We start from the raw sequence: 20,493 nt of genomic DNA on the forward strand, positions 1-20,493 counted from the left end.
GAAACCAGGAGATGTCCTTACTGAATCATCAGAGCTGAACAGGTGATGGAGAAACAGGTTTACCTTTTAGGTGACATGAATGAGTTGAAGGGAAGATATGAACTGTTTCTGAGAGACAAATAACACCAGGATCCTTTTTTATGTAGCTGACAGCTGGTAACTGTGCAGGGGCGGGTCTAGCAAAGTTTTGCCAGGGGGGCCAGGTAAGGCATTAACAGGGAAAGGGGGGCACAAAGAAATACTTTTCTTTCTTATTCTCATTTAAAATGTCTCACTTTTAATAAATAATTATCTGAATCTTACAACAAATGATTGATAGATTGATACATATATACCATCAGAACAGTGTACATCACTGTCACAACAGCGTTTGTTTTCATTCAAAGGCTTTATGATTTTTCCTATAATGGTGGGCCGGTCTATAGTCAAAACGCCCGGGCCAATTTTTTGTCCCAGTCCAGCCCTGTATGCAGCTCATCTGCAGTCTGGTGTTACCTACATCTTCCTATTCCGAAGGCAGCACCACGACTGCAGTTTTTGTGTTGGATGTAAAAAGCGCACATGACGCTGTGACGTAGGCTAGAATCATGGCGGCGGTCAACGACGGTCCAGGCGTGGGATTTCTCTCGTGGAAATATGCACATTATCTTTTCTATTATCTCTTTCTATTGGTAGGTGGCACAGTGCACTTGTGGCAAGTAAGCAAGCTAGAAGACTGGCACTCTTGCTGGGTATCCAGTTACGGAAGCAACATATTAACAATAGAATTCTGAGTAAAACCAAAGTTACTTTCCCTAGTAACTAGTTACTTTGAAAGTAACGAGTAACTTGAAGTAACTGAGTTACTTTTGATAGAAGTAACTAGTAATGTAACTAAGTTACTAATTTAAAGTAACTTACCCAACACTGGTTGTTACACATTCAAACAAGTCCCAACATTCACAGGCATAAATGTCTTCACACCGCCTGGAAAAACCTGTTTCTGGAGATGATATTTCATGTGCAAGGATGGAGGCTGTAACTGAAACCGAAATCCTGTTTTACTGTAAACACAAGCCAGTTTAACAACAAACAAACTGCAGACAGACAAATACACACACACAGTCTAAACAAACAGTATGCTTTATATTAAGAGCTAACTGCCTCTTGTGTAACTCACAAGAAATGCACATATTGTAATAGAGCTGTTTTTTATGTACATTCTCCTTTTTGGGGAATGCTGTGCCTCTTTTAGTAATGGACACCTCTCAGTCAGACAGTGGCGTGGCGCTATATAGACGAGGGAGATATCTTCCTCTTTCTTGCGCTGGTAGAACAAGATTAAGAGGCATTTTGGTCTTTTTATGAAGCTGCAACCTCTATACAAGGTCAGCAGCACCGACTGTGTGTGTGTGCATATGTGTGTGCGTTTGGGGATTTGCCGTAAGTATGCATGCATTGCAGAGCTATCCAGGGCTCTGTCTGCAATGACTGAGTGAAGTCATCCGTCATAAGAGAGGTGTTTGGCGAGGGTTATGCGCCTGTCCCAAAAAGGAAAGGGATGGGCTTCCGCTTATCAAAGAAAGGAAAAAAAAAAAAAAAAAAAACCCAGACTGAGCTCACTAAGAAAAGTGTACGTGAAGCAAGAGGGTCTAAAAGCTATAACAGTGATACATGGTAGGACCCCATGTGCAACAAAAGCCACATATGTTGAGAGACCAAGTTAAGCAATTGAATTAGAATTTATGATTGTGATAGTGAAAAGTAAAGGGCACACACTGAAGGGAGAAATGGCAGCAGATGAAGACGCTGCTGAGCACTTCAAGAGCACAGTTTCCTCTAGGTCAGCCTTCTGAAACTGCCTGTAATGCAGTGCTTCTACACAGCCTTACTCATCTTAGGTAATTCCACATTGGACAACCGTCCACTGCTTGATGAGGTGTCTCAATCTGAAACACATTTCTCCAATTATTGATTCATCTCATTGTTTTTGGTGAAAGTAATATCAAGCGAACATCTGTGCACACATCGACACACAGGAAAGAGAGCACGCTTTCACGTCTTCACCGGGTCATCTGAAAGTGATTAGCCTCCTCTCCAAAGGCTTCCCCCGGTACAGTCCAGCTTCCTGGATCCAAACCTGACAGGCTCCATTACGATTTCTATTTTGATTTCCTGAAAATCTGTTCGATTCCATCTGCACCGATTAAATCCCAGCTGAAGCATAATAGCCTGGCCAGCGGCATTTATTTTGGTTCAACAAATCAAATGAATTCCAAGCCCTGAGATCACCAGAAACAGAGCTCTCATAAATAAGTGGACTCTAATCCCAGTGTGTACACTCTGGCAGATGTTAGGTCAAAGGACAGCCCTTTAGTTTATATCAAGCCCCTTATTTAATTGTAGCTGACTGTCTGGCAGATTTAATTTACTTAGTTATAATCCAAGTAAAAACACTCAAAAGTGACTTAGAGAATACAGTGCTATAGGGAGCTGTACACTTCTGTCCTCCACTCACACCTCACCGGCCTGTAGGAGAGGATGTGCCATTAAAATACAAAACAAAAAGCTGAACATGCCATTTCTGGGTGTATGTGCAGCATTAACAAAATAACTACTTGGAGATGAATGGACACATTTATGCAATCACTTAACAGTGGCTTTAAAAGAGTGGAAATATAAGCGACCAAAAACTGTCATGAGAAATGGGAAGCGCTAATGGGCCATAATGTTGCGTAACACTCATGCACTGTGTGTCTTGGGGACGGTGAAACCAGCTTGTGTCTCTGTTCTGACTCCTGAATGCAGCTATAGAAGCTGAAAGGCTCTTCAAGGCCCCTCGGCATGCACCCAATCACTTCACTATAATTATACCAAATACCAGCAACTGTTCAAACGCTTTCAGTGGTAGCTTTAGATTTTTTTTTTTTTTTCAGTCAGCATGCTAAAATAAACGAACAGTAAGGCAATTCTTCCTTTGAATTTGCAGATTCTGTTTGCTAGTCATTTATCAGGTCTTTCCTTGTGCTGATTGACGCTACTGTACTATAAACTCTTTATTTACATACCATCCAAAACATGCAGTCATATGAAAGAGAAAGTTTTCACAAGTACATACACCTCATGACTCAATAAGCCATAGAAAAACATTTAGCTGCAATAAACTGAAGTAACGGTTTCCTTAAGGACTATCATTCTGTCACATCATTATAGAGGAATTATGGCCAGCTCTTCTTCACAACATTGCTTCAGTTTACTGGATTTGCGGCCATTACTTTATACGCAGCGCTCTTAAGGTCCCACTACAGCATTTCATCTAACTACAGCATCTAGATGAGGTCATGTTTCTATGTTGTTGTTTTTTTTTTAAAGAGAAGAGGCTTCCTCCTGTCTCAGCCATACTTATTCATATATTAGTCTTTTTCTGGTTGTACTTGCATGAACTTTAATATTTAACATGCTAACTGAGGCCTGTAGAGTCTGAGCTGAAAGTTTTCGATATTTTGCAATTCCTCAGAGCATTGCACATGCTGACCTTTGGTGAATTTGCTGGGACTTTAACACACTGCAACAATCCTCTAAAGAGTGAACACACACACATGAATGCTCCAGACCGGCAACCTGTCAAAACGTTTGCTTTTACGGAGTTTGTCACACTTGCATTCAGTGAATCAAGTGTATTTGAACTGGCTGCTACTTAACCTCTTAATTTAGATAAAAGGAGTAAAGGTTGTCCTTTTGACATGACCAAGAGTCTTGTTTTCTCCAAACTGACGTTGTATCTCCACACTGTATCTCAAAAATGCTTTTTAAGTTAATAAATAGTTTTGCAAGGTTGGCTGCAAACATGCATGCAAATGGGAATTGTTTGGCAGCTATGAAATAAAAGGGTGACTCAAGTACAAAGATCTGTACTATCAAGTTACACTACAGCTATACTCTGAGACTGTTATGTTTAGCAGTTTAATAATTTGTATTTTAAATATAGCAATTTCTGCTATTTTTATGACCTTTATGACCACAAATTTTGATTTATTTATTCTTTTTTTTTTCTTTTTTTTTTAAACTTAAAGGACGGATGGATTATGGATAGGTTGCCCGAGAGCTAGCAGCCTCAGTATCAAACTGGTTATGACATAGAAGCAAAGACAATGTACCTAGTTAGGAATGAGTAAGGTTACCTCAGATCTTGCACAGGCCTCTCTAGCCTTGCATCGTTTTACCCAAAAAGGTATTAACATGGGCCTAAATGTCCTCTTGACCGGAACGTAAGTTTTAAGCTTCAGCAATTTCCATAACAGGAAAACTTGGGAAGGCGTCCACAGCCTTGCGAAATCATAATGCGACTGTAATCAGGTTTAAATGTCCAGTCCCTTGAAAAAAGGATCACTTTTCGTGCAATTTGTTCAGGTTTTCATCACACAGACAGCAACTGCTGAAGAAAACAGAAAGAAAAGCGCGACAAGCTGAAATATGATTCATGATTTCAGTCTAATTCTGCCAAAAGAATTCACCTCAAGGAACTTACCGAATGTTTATAATATGGAGACATTTAGCATTTCTTTTTGCTTTCCTCTCTCACTGTCTGCCTTTTGCCTTTGGCTGCAAACTGACTTTTGACAGATGACTTTGCATATTGTTATTATCATGCTGAATTTCAAGTTTATTGTTTTTGGAGGATTTGGCTGTAAGCAGCAGACCAGAAACCCAATGTATTAGCACAACATCCATTTGCAGTACTTCAGGGTAATAAGAACCCTCAGGCCTATCGCGTGTCTTCATCAATCAAAATTAACAAAGAGTTTAGTTCTGCTCCCTTATGAAGCCCCTTTGAAAAAGGTAGGACCACATAATAACTGGATACAGTATAAAAACTGAATTAAAAGTTTTACTTGTATGCTATTACAGCAACCACTTTGTGCATCATTTTATGATACGGAATCTTTTTTTAATCAGCCCCACTGACCCAATCCAGCGTGCACTTGTTTCCGACTGCACTTATCAGATCTGCTTCTATATTTATAACATATTAATCCACAAATCAAACCTTGTGAAAGGCCACATAATCTGTGTTGACAAGAGAAACAATAGGTGAGATCTGTAGCAAGTGAACATAAGCATGTGGCATACGGAGCGAGCACAGACAAAAATAGACACAAAGAAAGGAAAGTACAGCACAATCAGGTTTCGTCAAACATGTTTGTGCAGCACTGAGCTTTTCATCGTGCGCAGTTTATCTCTCTTGATAAAACAGGTATGAGTCAAAGGCAACTGCAAACTGTTTCGCTTTTATTTGAGTAACATGAAAGTAACACAATAACAAGAGTAAAGAATTGCTATGGACACATGATGAAATACTGTAAATCTGTTCAGCGACGACTTTGAAATGGGACTAAGAGTCTCTGCGGCCCTTGGGGCAAATTTGATAAAGTGATCATTTAAAGAATCTGGGTTGCAGTCTCACAGGCAGTTGCTCAATTATTTTGTAGATATTGTTTCATATAATCAAATTCTCAGTAATCTGTCCACCGTTTTATTAAGAAGAAGAGAGCTACCTCGATAGCCTTCCAGGGTTGATCCGTGGAAAACATGGAGATGTTTTGATAACACTCCATGTTTTCACAGCACTGCCAAAAATAACAGACACTACTATGTTTAGTGTCCTTAATGTTTACATTTACTGAATGTTTATCTTCTACAAACTAACTGACACAGTGACGCTGGTGTAAACTTTAAGCTCAGGCCTCAATTACACAGATGTAGAGACTAGTCTGTGACTCCCTTGCAACAAAAATGTGTATTCTCAGACTGATTGAAGAATTGTTGTTCCAGCCTGCTGGCTGTCACTAGTTAAATTTGGTGGCAAAGATGGTGCTGCACTAAGATATCCTGGTGATCGCTTTTGTCACTAGCAAACTGGTCACTTGCAGTTTGCATGAAACTTGTCTGCAAACACTTGCCAACTAAAGTAACTAAAGTAAAAGTTGCTCCTTTGGAAAAGTGTAGGATTCAGCAACATGATACATTTTCTACTAAGGTAGCGTTTCTCTGAGCTGCAGATAAGCTGGCATCTTCCATGCAAACTAAAGGCAACTGTGGCATTCTGCTAGGAAACAGAAACAATTGCAACAGGGTTTTTAATGCCACACTTTTTGGAACCACTTTCAGCTAGCAACTGTCAGCAACTGTCAGCAACATCCAGCAACCGCTTGTTAACCAGTTGGAGAATACACATTGTTCCTTAGTGACCAGTGTGCTAGGGGGTTGCTAACTGGTCTCTAGGCCTGCGTGACTAGAGGCAACCACTTGCCAATGATTTGAGGAATACACATTTTTCCATGGACCATGGTAGGGTCACCCTCCATTCTTTAGGTGTGTGTGACTAAGAATTTAGCAGTCATCTATCATCTAAACCCTGTAAGCTAACTTTTCTAAGTTAGACTGTTCTGACAACTGTTTAGTGCTTGATGTTTTGATTCCATATTTGACTTGGCATATTTCAGTATGTGTGGTCCAATTCAGCCACAGCTTCACCAGCTCCAGCGGCAGCCAACAGCAGCAGCTGCACCCAGACAAGCTGGATGTGAAACCTCTTCCATCATTAAAATGGAAAAATATGATGATGAGAGCTGTGGAGTTTATTGCTTTGGACTTGAGGCCCGTCAGTGTTAATCTACAATATTTCTCGAGTAGGGATAAATTATATGATTACAGGAAGGTGCATGCTTGTCAGCTCCGAGTCACTTTATAATAAAATAACTAGCTTAAAAATTGTTTAAACATACAGCCAATGCTAACTTTGTGTTCTTTATGCTCATTAATATTAGCTCTTTTGGCAAATAGCCGGTTTGATGGCGCTGATTTAAAGGATAGTGATGTCTAATTTCTCATTTTATAGACTGAAACAATTAGGAATTAAAATAATTGAAAGACGAATCATAATAAAGATAACCAACATTTCGACTCAAGCAGTAGCAGCAGCCATAAGGTAAATGAAGATTGCAGTTGATGTCAGATTTGCACTCCAAACTAATCTGGACTGGCAGGATAAAGAGAGTGCAAACTGGGTAAGCTTTTAATTATGCAGTAGGAGAGTGACTTGTGCTAATTTTAAGTGACCACAATTCCCAGTCCACAATAAAATAGTTCAGATCTCTGTATAATACACAGTCTACCAGGTGAAAACACAAAAAAATGACTAAAGCAATACAGATTTATCCTTATTGTGGCCATTTTTATAAAAACATTCTCTCCACTGTTAAGTGAAGCTGACAAAGCCAAGCATTTCCATGCACTTGCAACTACTACGGATATTCTATGCAGCACGCATTTTAAAAAAAGGAACCTTTCCTGTGTTTCATCAGGTGTAAATGTTAGGGACGTCCCTGAAGACGCTAGTAAGCATGAAAAGCAAATAGCAGGAGTTTCCCCACCATGAAGCTCTACAGTCTAATGCGTCGCAATGCTGTGTATGGAAATGATTGATGTCAACAGTTCCCTCTTAATCACCTGAGAGGTACGCAGCCTCTTGACAGTCTGGCAGTCATTTTGGATTCTTCTCTAATGACTAGAGGACAGGTTGCAGATGATGTTAGCTGATGCCGGCCTCACGGATCACTACCATTCTGTCAGTGATTAAGTGACTCATCTACCTCTAGTAAACAAACCCCCAGTAAAGCATCTTGCATCTATCAAAAGATGCCTTTGACTCTGTCAGCTTATCTAACTTGGAAAAAATCCATCCTACCTGTACAAAACCGAGGATGCTGTGTGGTCTCTTGGGATACGTCCCATAAACAAACAGATTCTGCTAAGACTGCAGCTATATAGGTGTAAAGGGAGCATTCTGATTCCCCATTACATTTTTTTACCACAAAACGGCATACCATTTCCCTGTGTGTTTCTTTTCAGATATTTATGACCTGGTTTCTGTAGCTTGACAAGTTGCCTATAAGTTAGCAAGTAAGAAAAGAAAACTAACACTTTTTGATTTCATATTAGGGGGGGAGGAGGGGTATTAAAAAGGTTTACGTAAAGCCAGGCTTTTGGTCATACTGCTAGGGGAAACATAGTAAACAGAGACCTTTTTATGAACACACAGCTGAGAAAACTGAGCTTTAAAACCAGTTATACTGCTTGGGACATATTATACACTTGAGGAAATCTTTTGTCAATCTTACTAAGGGCTAAAGTGGTAGTGTCGTGCATCCTCAACAGTACAGCCTGTTCTGTACAAAGCCCAAGCAATGCACTTTAGTCTTTATTGATAGTTGTGTGAGTAGGACAAGTGTGGTGATGTAACAGATCTTTCTTAAATTGCATGGGCAGCATTGTTGGTCTGGACAACCCCTGAGGCTCAGTTTGATTTCAGCAGATTAATTTAGGTTCCTCTCTTACGTAACGCCATCTCAGCTTTCAAGCAGTCTCACTGATCTCAGGATCACCTTTGGCTTCTTGCATGGGTGGCTAGCTACTGAACTGCACTCCCATGATAAGAGTGGAAACAACACTGCACTGGAAAAGATCCTTGAACATCAGAATAAGACCTGAGAGCAGTTAAGCTGTTTGACGGCAGACCGCATTAAGAGGCAGTGCAAGTGAAACGGTGATGATGGATAGCAGCTTGGTTGAATCCCTTAATATAGCATGTTTTGGTTGTAAAAGATCAAATGGACACAAAGGTATGAGAACGATGCAGAGCATGCGTTTGATGCGGATAAGCCACTGGCTAAAGAAAACAACAAAGTTTTGAGTGCGTCTTCTCAGGGGAGGTCGCAGCCACTGAATGAAAAACATCTACTGAAAAATGACTCTGATAATTATAAAACTTCATCATGCCTTCAGAATAAATTCAGATTTTTAAGAAATATTCACCCTGGAAGGGATCACAGAAGTATTTGTGCAGGAAAAGACAATCAAACCATCCCCTTTTAACAGGGTAGTAATACTCAGGTGGCACTTTGCAGAAGTGACAGTTGTGATGCTGATGTGTGCAGGAACATTATTATGATTAATCCATTAAATATTAAAGACATGGATTCTTTTTACATAAAGGATGAGATCAGATCACAGCGAGCTCACTATGTGTGTCTCAAAGTGAATGGAGGGCAGTGTCTGCCGTGTCAGCTGAGGAATGAGGTAATAAAACAAGACTGGTTCGGCTTACAGGAATAGACATAAAATGTTACGAGAAGTGAAATCTGTTATCATACCATAGATTTTCTTAAGCTGAAAGTGAAACAAAGAAGACATGTTTAAAAATGGACTAAAACATACTTCTGATATGCTGAATCTCATATATCTATTAATGTAAATAAATACCAACTAAATACCAAAAGCTGACATTTTTCCAAACGAATCAACCTCCGGTCCCTAATGCGGCCTTCGGTTTTTAAACATAAAAGTCTGTTTACAGTGCTTAGGAAATGCATTTGGGAGAAAATCTTGATGAAATCATCTGCAGCTCTGAGGGAGGTGCATGAAATCTGATAAATTGCTTCCAAAGATGTCACTTGAATCAGGAATTGGTTGGATATGGAGACTCTCAGCTTATAATGTAAATGAAATCTCATGTTCGGGAAGAAGTAAACATAACAGCCGTCATCAGTGCTGGAGATTAGCATCTTGAGGCCACATCGGGCACCTGCAGCGAAACCTCTGACTGAAATGTCTTGGACTGAGTTGTTTGGCTGAGTAGAAACGATTTTGCAATGGTCCTAAATTTGAGTGGAGTGGAGTACTCCCTCTGTACTACAGTAGTCCTATGTAAACTTAGTGGTGAAGCCCTTTAACACTCCTGAAGCACATTATCTAATCAGTGATGCATATCATTATTATTATTATTAATATTATCATGAGTAAACAATTGATCGCATCTTATTCTGCCTTTTTTTCTTTTTTTTAACTGTCCTGCACATTTATCTCAAAAGCCAAATCAAGGTCACCCAACCAAGCCGTTCTCCACACTCCATGGAGCCTATTCACAGCTCCTTGTACAATTTGTCTTCTGTTAAAAAAAACCCACAAAAACACAAAACTGCTGGCGATCTATAATTCCCACCTGGGCAGATTGTGTAAACCCACAACAGGTGAAATTTGGCTCAGCTTTTAAGCATCATTAAGAATCAAAAAGCAGCCTTCTGTTAAAGGAAATTGCATGCCAGTTTGCAACACCAGACTTTGATGTGTCTGCCCATATTTCAGGCTAAGTGTTTGCTGAACTGCAGCCAACCCCTGAGACAATACTGGCCTTTTGAGATATACCATGCTCTTGAGCAGTGACGTTCTCAGGCTATAGAGGAAGGCTGATAGCCAAGTGATCCTTTAGCTGACTGAGGGCTGAGGCTTTTCGGTTTAAGCCATCGATGTGAGGATAAAAGTGATCAATATGGAAAAACTAGAGTAGAAACTGTGGGATTTATGGCTGCTGGCCTCATTCACATTATACACAAGCATAGATTGCGTAAAGTATGATCTCACATTCCAGAAAACCCCGTAATTGTAAAACGGAAAAATTATCTTATTATACCAATGGGACTTTCATTTAAACATATGAATCCGAGTTTGGGTTGAAGGCAAGGTGACTGCATGTCAAACGAAGTCAAACTCAGACTTGGATCCACAGAGTGAGACATTCCACTGATTTGATTGTCTTGGAAAAACACCCCAAACATCTCATTACCTGACATCATCCCTACTGTCGTCTATCCTGTTGGGATGAACACCACACCACATTGCTCTTGTGAAAGAACAAGAGCAATGTGCTGGTCAGCACCATGAGGCCAGTGAACCCCAGATAGCTACACTCTGGCGCTGGATACCAAACAGCCCATCACGAGATAGCACGCTTCTCGCTGTCAACCACACCACAAGAAATAAGGTTAAATGGCACTATCTACACAATATGGGAGCCTCTTCTATTTTTATTACTGGTGCTGACAGCCTCTTTTGTTTAGAGGGAGAGGCAGTGCGGTTCTTGGAAATGGTTATAAATAAGTACTGAGGCAACCACAAGGATTCCTATTTGTCCGTTTGCATTGTTTTCAAAAGCTGGCTTGGTTATGATGTGTTTCATAAATACAACACAATCACCAATCCAAACACACTTGAGATGGTTTAGATTGATGAAACACTGCTGTTAATAATTGGGACGGACCGTTTTGCTTCACATTTCTTTGATGTAATGACCCTTTAAACAGCACGGCGGAATTGTAAGAAAAGATTTCAGACATTTTGAAATTCTCCCTTTAGGGAAATTTCTTTGATACTAACAGCCATGCTAACTATACAATCTGCCTAATCTCCCACCATCTTTTTCCACTGAGCCATTTGGCCGGTGTGGGAAAAGCAGTGCAGCTGTATGTAACATCACCTTTTAATCACTTGATGAAAAAGCAGCAGATGCAGAGTGTTTTTCCAGTGGCAAAGCATTACACCAAGAACACAAAGAGTCTGAATGCTATCAACTCTGTAAGGCTCTACCCAGGCAGAGAGGTGCTGTGAGATAACTTCTAGCTGATGTTTAACAGTATAATGTTTACCATTTCAGCTCAGCCTCCTTAATGGGTCTCATGAGCTAACGCAATATCATTACAACAGCTGTAAATAGAACTTAGAACTGGCAGGAATATGAGTAGTTTTAAAGGTTTTTGGGAATAAATAAAATACTGGAGATAATAAAACGTAGACCTGCCTCTGAATGCATGACTCACCTAGCAGTTGGACCCCCCTAGTGAGGCCATAGACGTCTATGAGAGCCCAGAGGGGTTCTGAGACATGTACCCCGCTGAAGAACAGTATGGGGCTGGAGTCGTTGATTCGATAGAACACCCGGCCTTTCTTATCCACCCAAAACGAGATGACGTTTCCCTCATTAGAGAGCTCCTCCGGAAGTGCTTTTGCCCAGAAGCCACTTTGGGAGACCAGGTCAGGGCAGGCATACTTGGGCAGGGTGTCTGGATTGATCCTTGATGGGTCTTTGGATGTAAAACCAAGACGTAGAGCACCACTCCAGCAGCACTGCTTTTTAGTGATCTGGAGAGAACATATTTTAAATCAATGAAGATAATTTAATTAAGATAAATATGCAAGATACAATATGAGCTAAAAAGGATAAAGCCAAATTTGGGCTGGCATCGTTTCTGCTGAGTTGCAGTGATACTACCTGCACTGCACTGTGATTAATTCATCCCATCCAAATCTTGCATTTGGATAATTTTTTACCTCCACCCAGTCATAATTATAGCTGCAATTACCTTTAAAGTGGTATGACTGTGTTTTGTCAGTGCCAAGAGCAGCAAGTCCTAGATTATTGTGAAATGTGACTTCTTTATGAAAATGGATACAATCCAAAATGTTTTGCCTGATAGATCGGAGCATGTTAGCACCATGACAAATGGCCTATGGGAACCATTAGAATGGCAGAAAGATGTACTGGACATTAAAGGCATATACTATAAGAGCATTAAGATTAAAATATTGTTCAAAAATATCTAGAGTCTACAGACACATATGCACTTGTTGTGCAGTGTCACTTTGAGTTTAAGAATGTCACCATGGTAAAAAATTTTAACTGATGATAATCATGTCCAACAGCTTATCTTCTAGCATGCCAACAGCTGATGATTACACCACTGTACCAATTGCAAGCCAGTATACCAAAGAAAACTGGTAAGGCTTAAATTAGCCACTATGGCTGTTAATGTGTTTGAAAGATGGATATAACAACGGTGACATCACCCATTGTTTTGTGAAGTCTCATGGTGAAGCTTCAGCAGCACGCGGAGGACATTACAGAGAAAGTGAGTGATACCATGCTACTCAATACTCACATGTGACTGGCAAGTCATTGGCCCATAAGTGTACTAATAATTTACAAAATTTACTTCAGGTTTTATTCTGTTTGTTCTGAAACTAGCAATTGTTCCAATACAATCATCCGGAAAGTGTTTACTATGGTCAGAAATCCAGGCAGTGGAGGCTGTTTACTACAGGAATAATTTGTACTACCAGAGGCACTTCCACCTTGGCTTCACTTTTCAGAACAACAAGAAGCAACATCCATGTCTTGTCTATTCCTCAAGCCATCACATTTCTAAACATGGGCAACACATGGCCTGCCCAGGTGGTTTAGCCAAAACAACCTCAAGGTGCAATGAAAGTGTTCCTACGTATTGAAAAAGATATGTTTGCTCCATGTTGGTGTATGGTAATGTGATCGCAAAAGAATTCCCCTGTGCGGGCAAATAAACCTTATTAACGTTATCGCTCACATGTGGTCCACAATGCTGACATAGAGGGAGCTGTAGCCGATGGTTGTCTGCTTGAACTCTCCTGCACTAATTCAATTCACTGAAGTGGACCTCTCAACCATGTTTGTGCTGTTTGTGCCTCTTGGAGCATTTTGAAAGAAACTATCTGCGAAATAATATGGCCTGCTGCATGGCGAAGCCTGTCTAAGCAAAGCTAACATTGAGGCTTTGAAATGTGGCTACATCAATCATTTACATAGAGTTACTGAGGTTATTTTTACTTATCTTGAGGAATTTAATTTGGTTTGGCTGGATGAGTGCTTAAGAAAATAGATGGACGGATGGGCTTCTATGTCTGTACCAAGTTTCATGCCAATTTATCCAATAGTTGAGATATTTCAGTCTGATCAAATAGACAGCACAACATTCCCATCATAGTGCCAAACCACTAGCAGGGCTAAAAAAACAACTTATCACTTTCAAGATTGGTTACCTCGGTATGTTTATCACCTGCAAACGATTTTTGTCTTATTTCGAAGTAGAGCTGGGCGATATATCGAGTTTTTAAAAAATATCGATATATTTTCATACGAGATATAAGATGTGACAATATCCTTTATATCGATATAGTCTATGTTACGTTATAATTATACTCGTGGAGCCACAGGTTTGCCTCTCTTTCGTCCACTTTTGTCTTTAAGCAACAGTACTGGCCTCGCCTCTCCTTCACTGAACAGAACTCCCCCTCCTCCCCCATAGCTTCACCTGCAGGCAGCGACAAGATGGACACGGCAAATCTCCGTTAGCGAGTTGTGGGGCTGGACAGCGTCAACGTGTTAGTGAGCTAACCGCGCTAACGAGCTAACCATGCTAACGAGCTAACCATGCTAACGACATGCAGCCCACAGGGGCTGCACGGCCTAAAATCCTTTCATTTTCTCAAAAGTTGACAGCGCGCCTTATGTATGAATTCTGGTTGTGCTTACTGACCGCGAACCGATTTTAGGTGGTACACGGCGCTCAGCAATCTGTCAAAAAATGTTTTAGTACGACTTTGGTAAGCTGTGGCGCTGCAGTGCTTGATAGATTGTCGGAGCATTACGGCTACCGTAGTCTGGAGCCTCGCGGAGTGATACGTACCGTGCTTCAACGTAATATTACCTTATTGTGTGTGTATAAGGACCATAAATGGCACCTGTTAAGAGACACGGTTACAAAGAGGATTTCAAACTCAAGGCTGTCAGTCACGCAGTAGAAGTTGGGAACAGAGCAGCTGTGAAATCTGTCTTTGTTATTATGCTCAGCGTCTGTTAGTTTACATTTTGACTGCACAATTATGAGCTTTTTGTTATGCACAAAAACAACATTGTTTTCTTTTATTTATGGAGCATTATTATTTAATAAATGCTCATAATTTATTTTTGAGTAATTTCTTCATGTAAATCTATGCTGTATGTAAATAAAAATGCCTGTGTGACATCTGGGATACAGTGTGACTAAGAACTCTCTTTTTGTTCTTAACTTATGGCTTTAAAAAAATATCGAGATATATATCGTATATCGCCACCCAGCTAAAAAATATCGAGATATGAATTTTGGGTCATATCGCCCAGCCCTATTTCGAAGCACTATTTACTTTGCATTTACTGTGCCAGATAACAGTGTTCCTCACATGGCAGTGCTTGCCCTACTCTCTCACATTCGAGACATAGATGGCCTGATAGGTGAAGTGGAAACTTGTTCTAAGCTGCTGCCGCTTTGGCCCACACAAGAGCACAGAGAGGAAAGAGAGAAAATGAAAACAGGAGAGTGAAGAGCCGGGATGAAGAAAGGGAGGCAGACAGGCAGGGAGAAGAAAATGAAAACATGCTAACAGAATTAGAGGGACAGAGATATAAGAGGACTACTTTTCATCACACTCACAATTTGGATCTTCTCAGTAATTGACTGTGTGTAATAATATCAGAAAGTACAAGATGTGCTAATTTACTGTTTTCTAAAGTAACTTTTTTGTTACAGGAAATTAAATGACAACCAGTTGTGCTCTAGTTGTGGTGTCGGAATAATTATTGTTGCTTATTGGACTTTGGACTCATTGCGCAATAGGGCAATTTTTAACCCAGTCATTTTCTGTGTGTAGCATACCGGGGCTAAATAGTAATTATCCCTGTGAATACAAATGGCATTCAAATAGTGCATCGTTTACCTTCAGTCGAACCTGCTCATATACAGCGATAGGTCTGTTGCTGAAGGTGATGGCATTGCAGAAGCTGGCCTGTCTCTTGACAGTTCTCTGAGACATGTCCATGACGATCTGCGAGCCCTTGGTGCTTGGGTGGAAGAGCAGAGGGAAGGAGGACAAATTTCCACATGGCTGGATGGGAAGGCAGCGCTTGGGCTTGTGGTGATATCGGTGAGGTCCTGCTGGAAACGGTCCATTTAGGGAATCTATGTAAAGAATGAGAAGCGTAAGAGTTGGTTATTTTGGTCAAGGGTTGAGGGGGAGTTAATTTTCTTGGGGTGCAATTTACGGTAAAATACCCAAATATTAGATTACATTTGACTGCAGTATTGAATCAGGCTGTCTGCACCACTACAGGACCACACTGGCTGGTTCATTCTCCTGAATTATCCAATTTGGTAACAAAAGCACTCAGAGAACCCAGCTTTCCCCAAAGGGCAAGGGCTATAGTTGTATGGTGTTGTATTGAGAAAATAAAAAGCGTGTTGTATAGCTCTTTCCATGCCCTTTTTCCATGCCCATATATATGATATATGATGATATTTTGCAAGGTCAACTTGCAACAATGACGGTCAAGTCAAATGCTTATCCAATTTTGTTACTCCAAGGCCTAGTATATAGTTTAAAGATGATCCATAAAAAAATCATGGGTAACATAAAGTTTGGACTGATTTTCACATTTGGTGTGACCTTGACCCAATTTTCGCAAAAAACGAAATCAGCTTGAGCTCTTGTTGGTACCTACCGTCACGAAAAATTTGAAAATGAAATCTTAAAAACTTTGGATGCTAGACTGTTTCCATCTTCTCACGGTAGCACAGTAATAACACCTGTATTGTAAATTACACGGTAAATGTCCTTGGATAAAAAAATAAAAAAAACAACACAAACCCAACAGCACAAAGACAGACCTGCTCTACTGGCACCTTAATTTAGGAGAACAATGCAGCTGTGATAAGTCTGTGCAAAACACTCTCATTTCAGTAAATGGTCATTTCCGGTAACACCGAAATCTCACTTTTGTTATTTTACATCTTTCAAGATAATCATCTGATTTGTGTTGCATTTGGGTTTTTTTCTTTCTGTGGAAAACTTTTTGTTTGATAATCAGCAGAAAGCGGTAAAGGAAGCAGAAGGAGGCGGAGGACAAAGAAAAAAAAAAAAGATGAACTTACACACAAATAAGACCACAATTAGCCAAGCAGAAAATGACCTTTGGGATCTTACGGGAGTTCTTGATGCGTGTATGTTCAGCTGGCGAATACAGTATATTCAAAGCTACACCAATAACAGTGAGGAATGGCTGTTAACATGTTATTTCCAGTTACGGCTCGTGTTTTAATGAGCATATATCAATCTTATCATAAGTCTTTATGTCTGAAAGTCACGTACACGCTACGCTACAAAATCAGTGGTGCAAAATGTGAGGCATTTATTGTGATTTGTAAGTCAGAGGAAGTGGTAAAAAAAAAAAACCCCACAGGTACACGGTGAGTCACACCATGCATCCAGGTTTCTAGATTTTTTCCCATGTGAAAATGTGAATAACTTGCCCCACTTACAGTAACTCATAAAAGAGAAACAGCTTTTTTTTTCCTTTTTTTTTCTCTAAACGTCCAATCTCAAAGCCTTCATAATCATGATTCACACGGACTCCCTCTCATTTGGATCTACTCTCCCCATTCTCATTTCCTACATTCCTCTTCAAAAGGACCACACCAAGGTCACTGTGGTTTTAATAGAGGAGGTGTTTTCTCACAAACTTTGGCTCACGCAAAAACTTTTTATCCTACTGATAACACAAATAACTTTTATCTCACGACGCAGTTTGATACAGATTTTATTCCATAAAACGTCTACAGCAGCATTTCAGGGTTTTAAAATACCATCGAGCACGAAGTGTGAACAAAATAAATAATTTAAGCCTCATTAACGCTTCTTCATCCTCGGGAACTGGTTGCATTTTCGCACCTAAACTTGGAAGACTGCGTATGAGCAGCTTGTGTTTGTCTGCAAGAGGAGAATGTGAGCCACTGCTAAAAGACAGCTATTTTTGCTCTCCTTTAATTGACCTTGGAAGGTCAAGAGGTATATAATGCACCACAGAGACAAATCAGTTAGGACTGCCAGGATTGGAAACGAGTCGCCATGTGACTTCTGAGGCCAGGTTTAGTATAACATCCCAGCGTTCTAATTTTAGGGCAGAGACAGAGATTTGAGCAGTAGATGAAGACATGATTTATATTTTAAAAAATCTAAAAAACTTGTCATAGTCAACCCTAAAAAATTATTACAAATGCTGTCAAATGGGAATCTTTGTCACATATTTCTGTCCAGTCCTGCCCTTCAAATCACAATCAGAGAGCCTCTGCCAAGTGTTCTGTACTCAGCACAGTGTATTTAGTAAGCTTTTTGCATGCTCTTGTCAATGCTGAACAATGCTTAATTGTGCTCTGTGCACAACAGTGGTCTTAAATGAAGTCATAACAAACCCTTCAACCATATTGCATCCATGACGTCGTGTCAGACGTGATGTCTTGGGGAAAACAAAACAGCACTGCATTGTACTCCATCAAAGACCAGGCTTGAGAATAGAATAGAATATTTCCTGTTAGGGTTGAAAACAGAAGCAACACCTCACCTCACTGGCCCTGCAGACCGTGGCGTCTCTTATCCTCCACCATCTAACCAGAGAATCCAATATATTCTTTCATTTTTGCTATATTACTACCATTTCTGCTGCTGTGAAATTGAATTCTACAGACTTTCTTTCTTTTTTTTTTTTAAATCAGCTGAAGGTTTATTTCCACAACCCAGACATCCTGTCATGGGTTTACAGCTTTCAAAGGACTATATAAACTATGAAAGTCAAAAAAGTAAATAAAAGGATAAATAAAAATACCACATTTGATTTACTGTAGATGACAACTGATTAGAGCCAAAAGTGCTGATGTTACAATGGTTGCTGAAGTGTGTTTAAAAAGTCATGCAACCCGACGGTGATGTCAGGGTAACCACCGACCAGAGCCCTGCCACGATAAAAGAGAGGTGCCATGACAAACGTCAGATGAGCAACTTAAGGATAATGTTACTTAATGCACCACCGCACACAATGTGACTGCCTCTGTCATTAATTGGAAAAGACAAACAGTGCAGAGACAATGAGTGGCCCTGGCCAGTGTCACCTGGCCTCCTACGCTCCTCTGTGTTTTATCCTGAGGCTTGGTCTTACTAAGACGCCTAGCAGAGGCCCTAATGTGGTGTGACGTTAGTATCAAGGCATGGTGGCCCCTCAAATGCATTCTAAAGAGCTGCAGGGCACATTTAGCTTTTTCCACATGTCATAGCTGGCGTTGTTTCAATAAGAGATAAACATTTGTGATTTAAAAGTTTTTTAAACGTCTTACCAGAGAAGATGCTTTGTATGAGGCCTCTGTAAAAGGGCTGCGCCTAGTTCAGGTTTGACAGGACCATTAGCCATTAGCGTCATCACTTGAATCTGTTTATGTGGGTTTTGTTTCCAATGTTAGATCAATTCATTGTTTTTGAACTGCTTTATTTATAAAAAACCTAAAGGAAAGACTATTTTATTTGTCATGAGCTAACAGGTATACATGCACAGTGTTAAAGATGTATACTGGAATGTAACATGATGTAAACTTTGGGCTGGATTAGTTGTTTGCTCTAGAAAATTATAAAAACATACTCAGCTCAAGGTGATACCTTGAAATGTCTTGTTTTCTCAGCAACAGCCAAAAACCGTCCAAAAATGCAACGAGTATTCATATTTAAAAACATCAAACTAAAGAATTTTTAAGTAAGAACAATGGATGCCAGAGTCGTCATGAAGGTTTACCAAACGGGGAGGAGTGAAGGTTGAATGATTCATGAGCCCTTAAGCTGGAGGTGGGCCCTGCAACATGGCAGGGATTATTAATGTTTACATTTTTAGGGCCCCGACTGAGCACATGGCTGACAGCCAAGAACTTCTAGCTGTGCCCCTGTCTGCACCTGTATTGTGTCACACCAGTGGACCCTACAACTGAAACTGGAAAAGGGATCACATGAACTGGTTCATCTGTTCATCTGGGTGTGCTAGAAAGCACTTGGTATATCAAAAAGTACCAAACTGAAATTGTAAACTAAAGCAAGATAATACCAATATGGAAGAGAGATGAAACCAAAAAAATTATAATATGGATATGGAACGTAAAAGTTAGAAAAATAGGATGGGCAGGTTGGTGCTGATAGACAGCGTTGGACACCTGAATAAAAAGTGAAAAGGAAGACTGTAAACTCTATATAAGTTATCACCTTCATTGTACCACCTGAACAGAAAAATGAACCCAAAAACTGTTGCTGTCCTAAAAACATTTATAGCCAGAGACATTTGTGCTGGAATAAAATTATTTCTATCCAATTTAGTTAATCTGACTTGAGTTCACTGAAATATAATGGTCACAAATTATCAGAAATACAAGAGAATGCCAGGTTTCTATCAAATGAGGCCACATAGACTCGTGGCATTTACTGTATGTGGACTGTTTACAATAACTAGGAACCAAAAAACACAGAACATTCAATCATCTGGCAAATCTTTGCTGATGTAAAGCCACTGAAAGCTAATCAAAACACTACATCCCACAAAAGACTTAGTGTAACACTAGAATGGCATCAGTTAGGCCCCCAACAAGACGCTATTAATGTGATTCTTATAATTCAATTTACCTGATGGTTATATTTCTTTATTAGTCACTTCATGTTCTTCCATAAAATGACAGAAAAGAGCATAAACTCATCAAAATTCCCTGCCCGTTAACCATCAGTTCATACTCAAGGTCATTAAATTTAAAATGAGTAAGCCACAGAAAATCTGCAAACCATCACATGTGAGAGGCCGGAGCCAGAGAACTTTCTACTTGTTTTACTTGGGAATTAACTGAAACAATCACATATCCAAAAGCATTATGTTTCTGGAGACTGAATAATCGATTCAAAGTATTGCTTCAGCTCTACCCTAAT

At 40.0% G+C, this 20,493-nt stretch overlaps 1 protein-coding gene across 1 annotated transcript in view; it reads right to left on the reverse strand.

The window, feature by feature from the left end:
- Positions 1-20,493, reverse strand: part of LOC146505519 (E3 ubiquitin-protein ligase NEURL1-like) — a 41,783-nt gene that overhangs the window by 19,798 nt on the left and 1,492 nt on the right. The window contains exons 2-3 of the mRNA XM_085181956.1: positions 15,436-15,677; positions 11,691-12,012 (exon numbers count right to left, since the gene is read on the reverse strand). Coding sequence (XP_085038082.1) covers positions 11,691-12,012; positions 15,436-15,677 — 564 coding nt within the window. The remainder of the gene's footprint in view (positions 1-11,690; positions 12,013-15,435; positions 15,678-20,493) is intronic.

This window comes from Neolamprologus multifasciatus, chromosome 13 (assembly GCF_963576455.1).
Source record: "Neolamprologus multifasciatus chromosome 13, fNeoMul1.2, whole genome shotgun sequence".
Lineage (NCBI taxonomy): Eukaryota > Metazoa > Chordata > Actinopteri > Cichliformes > Cichlidae > Neolamprologus > Neolamprologus multifasciatus.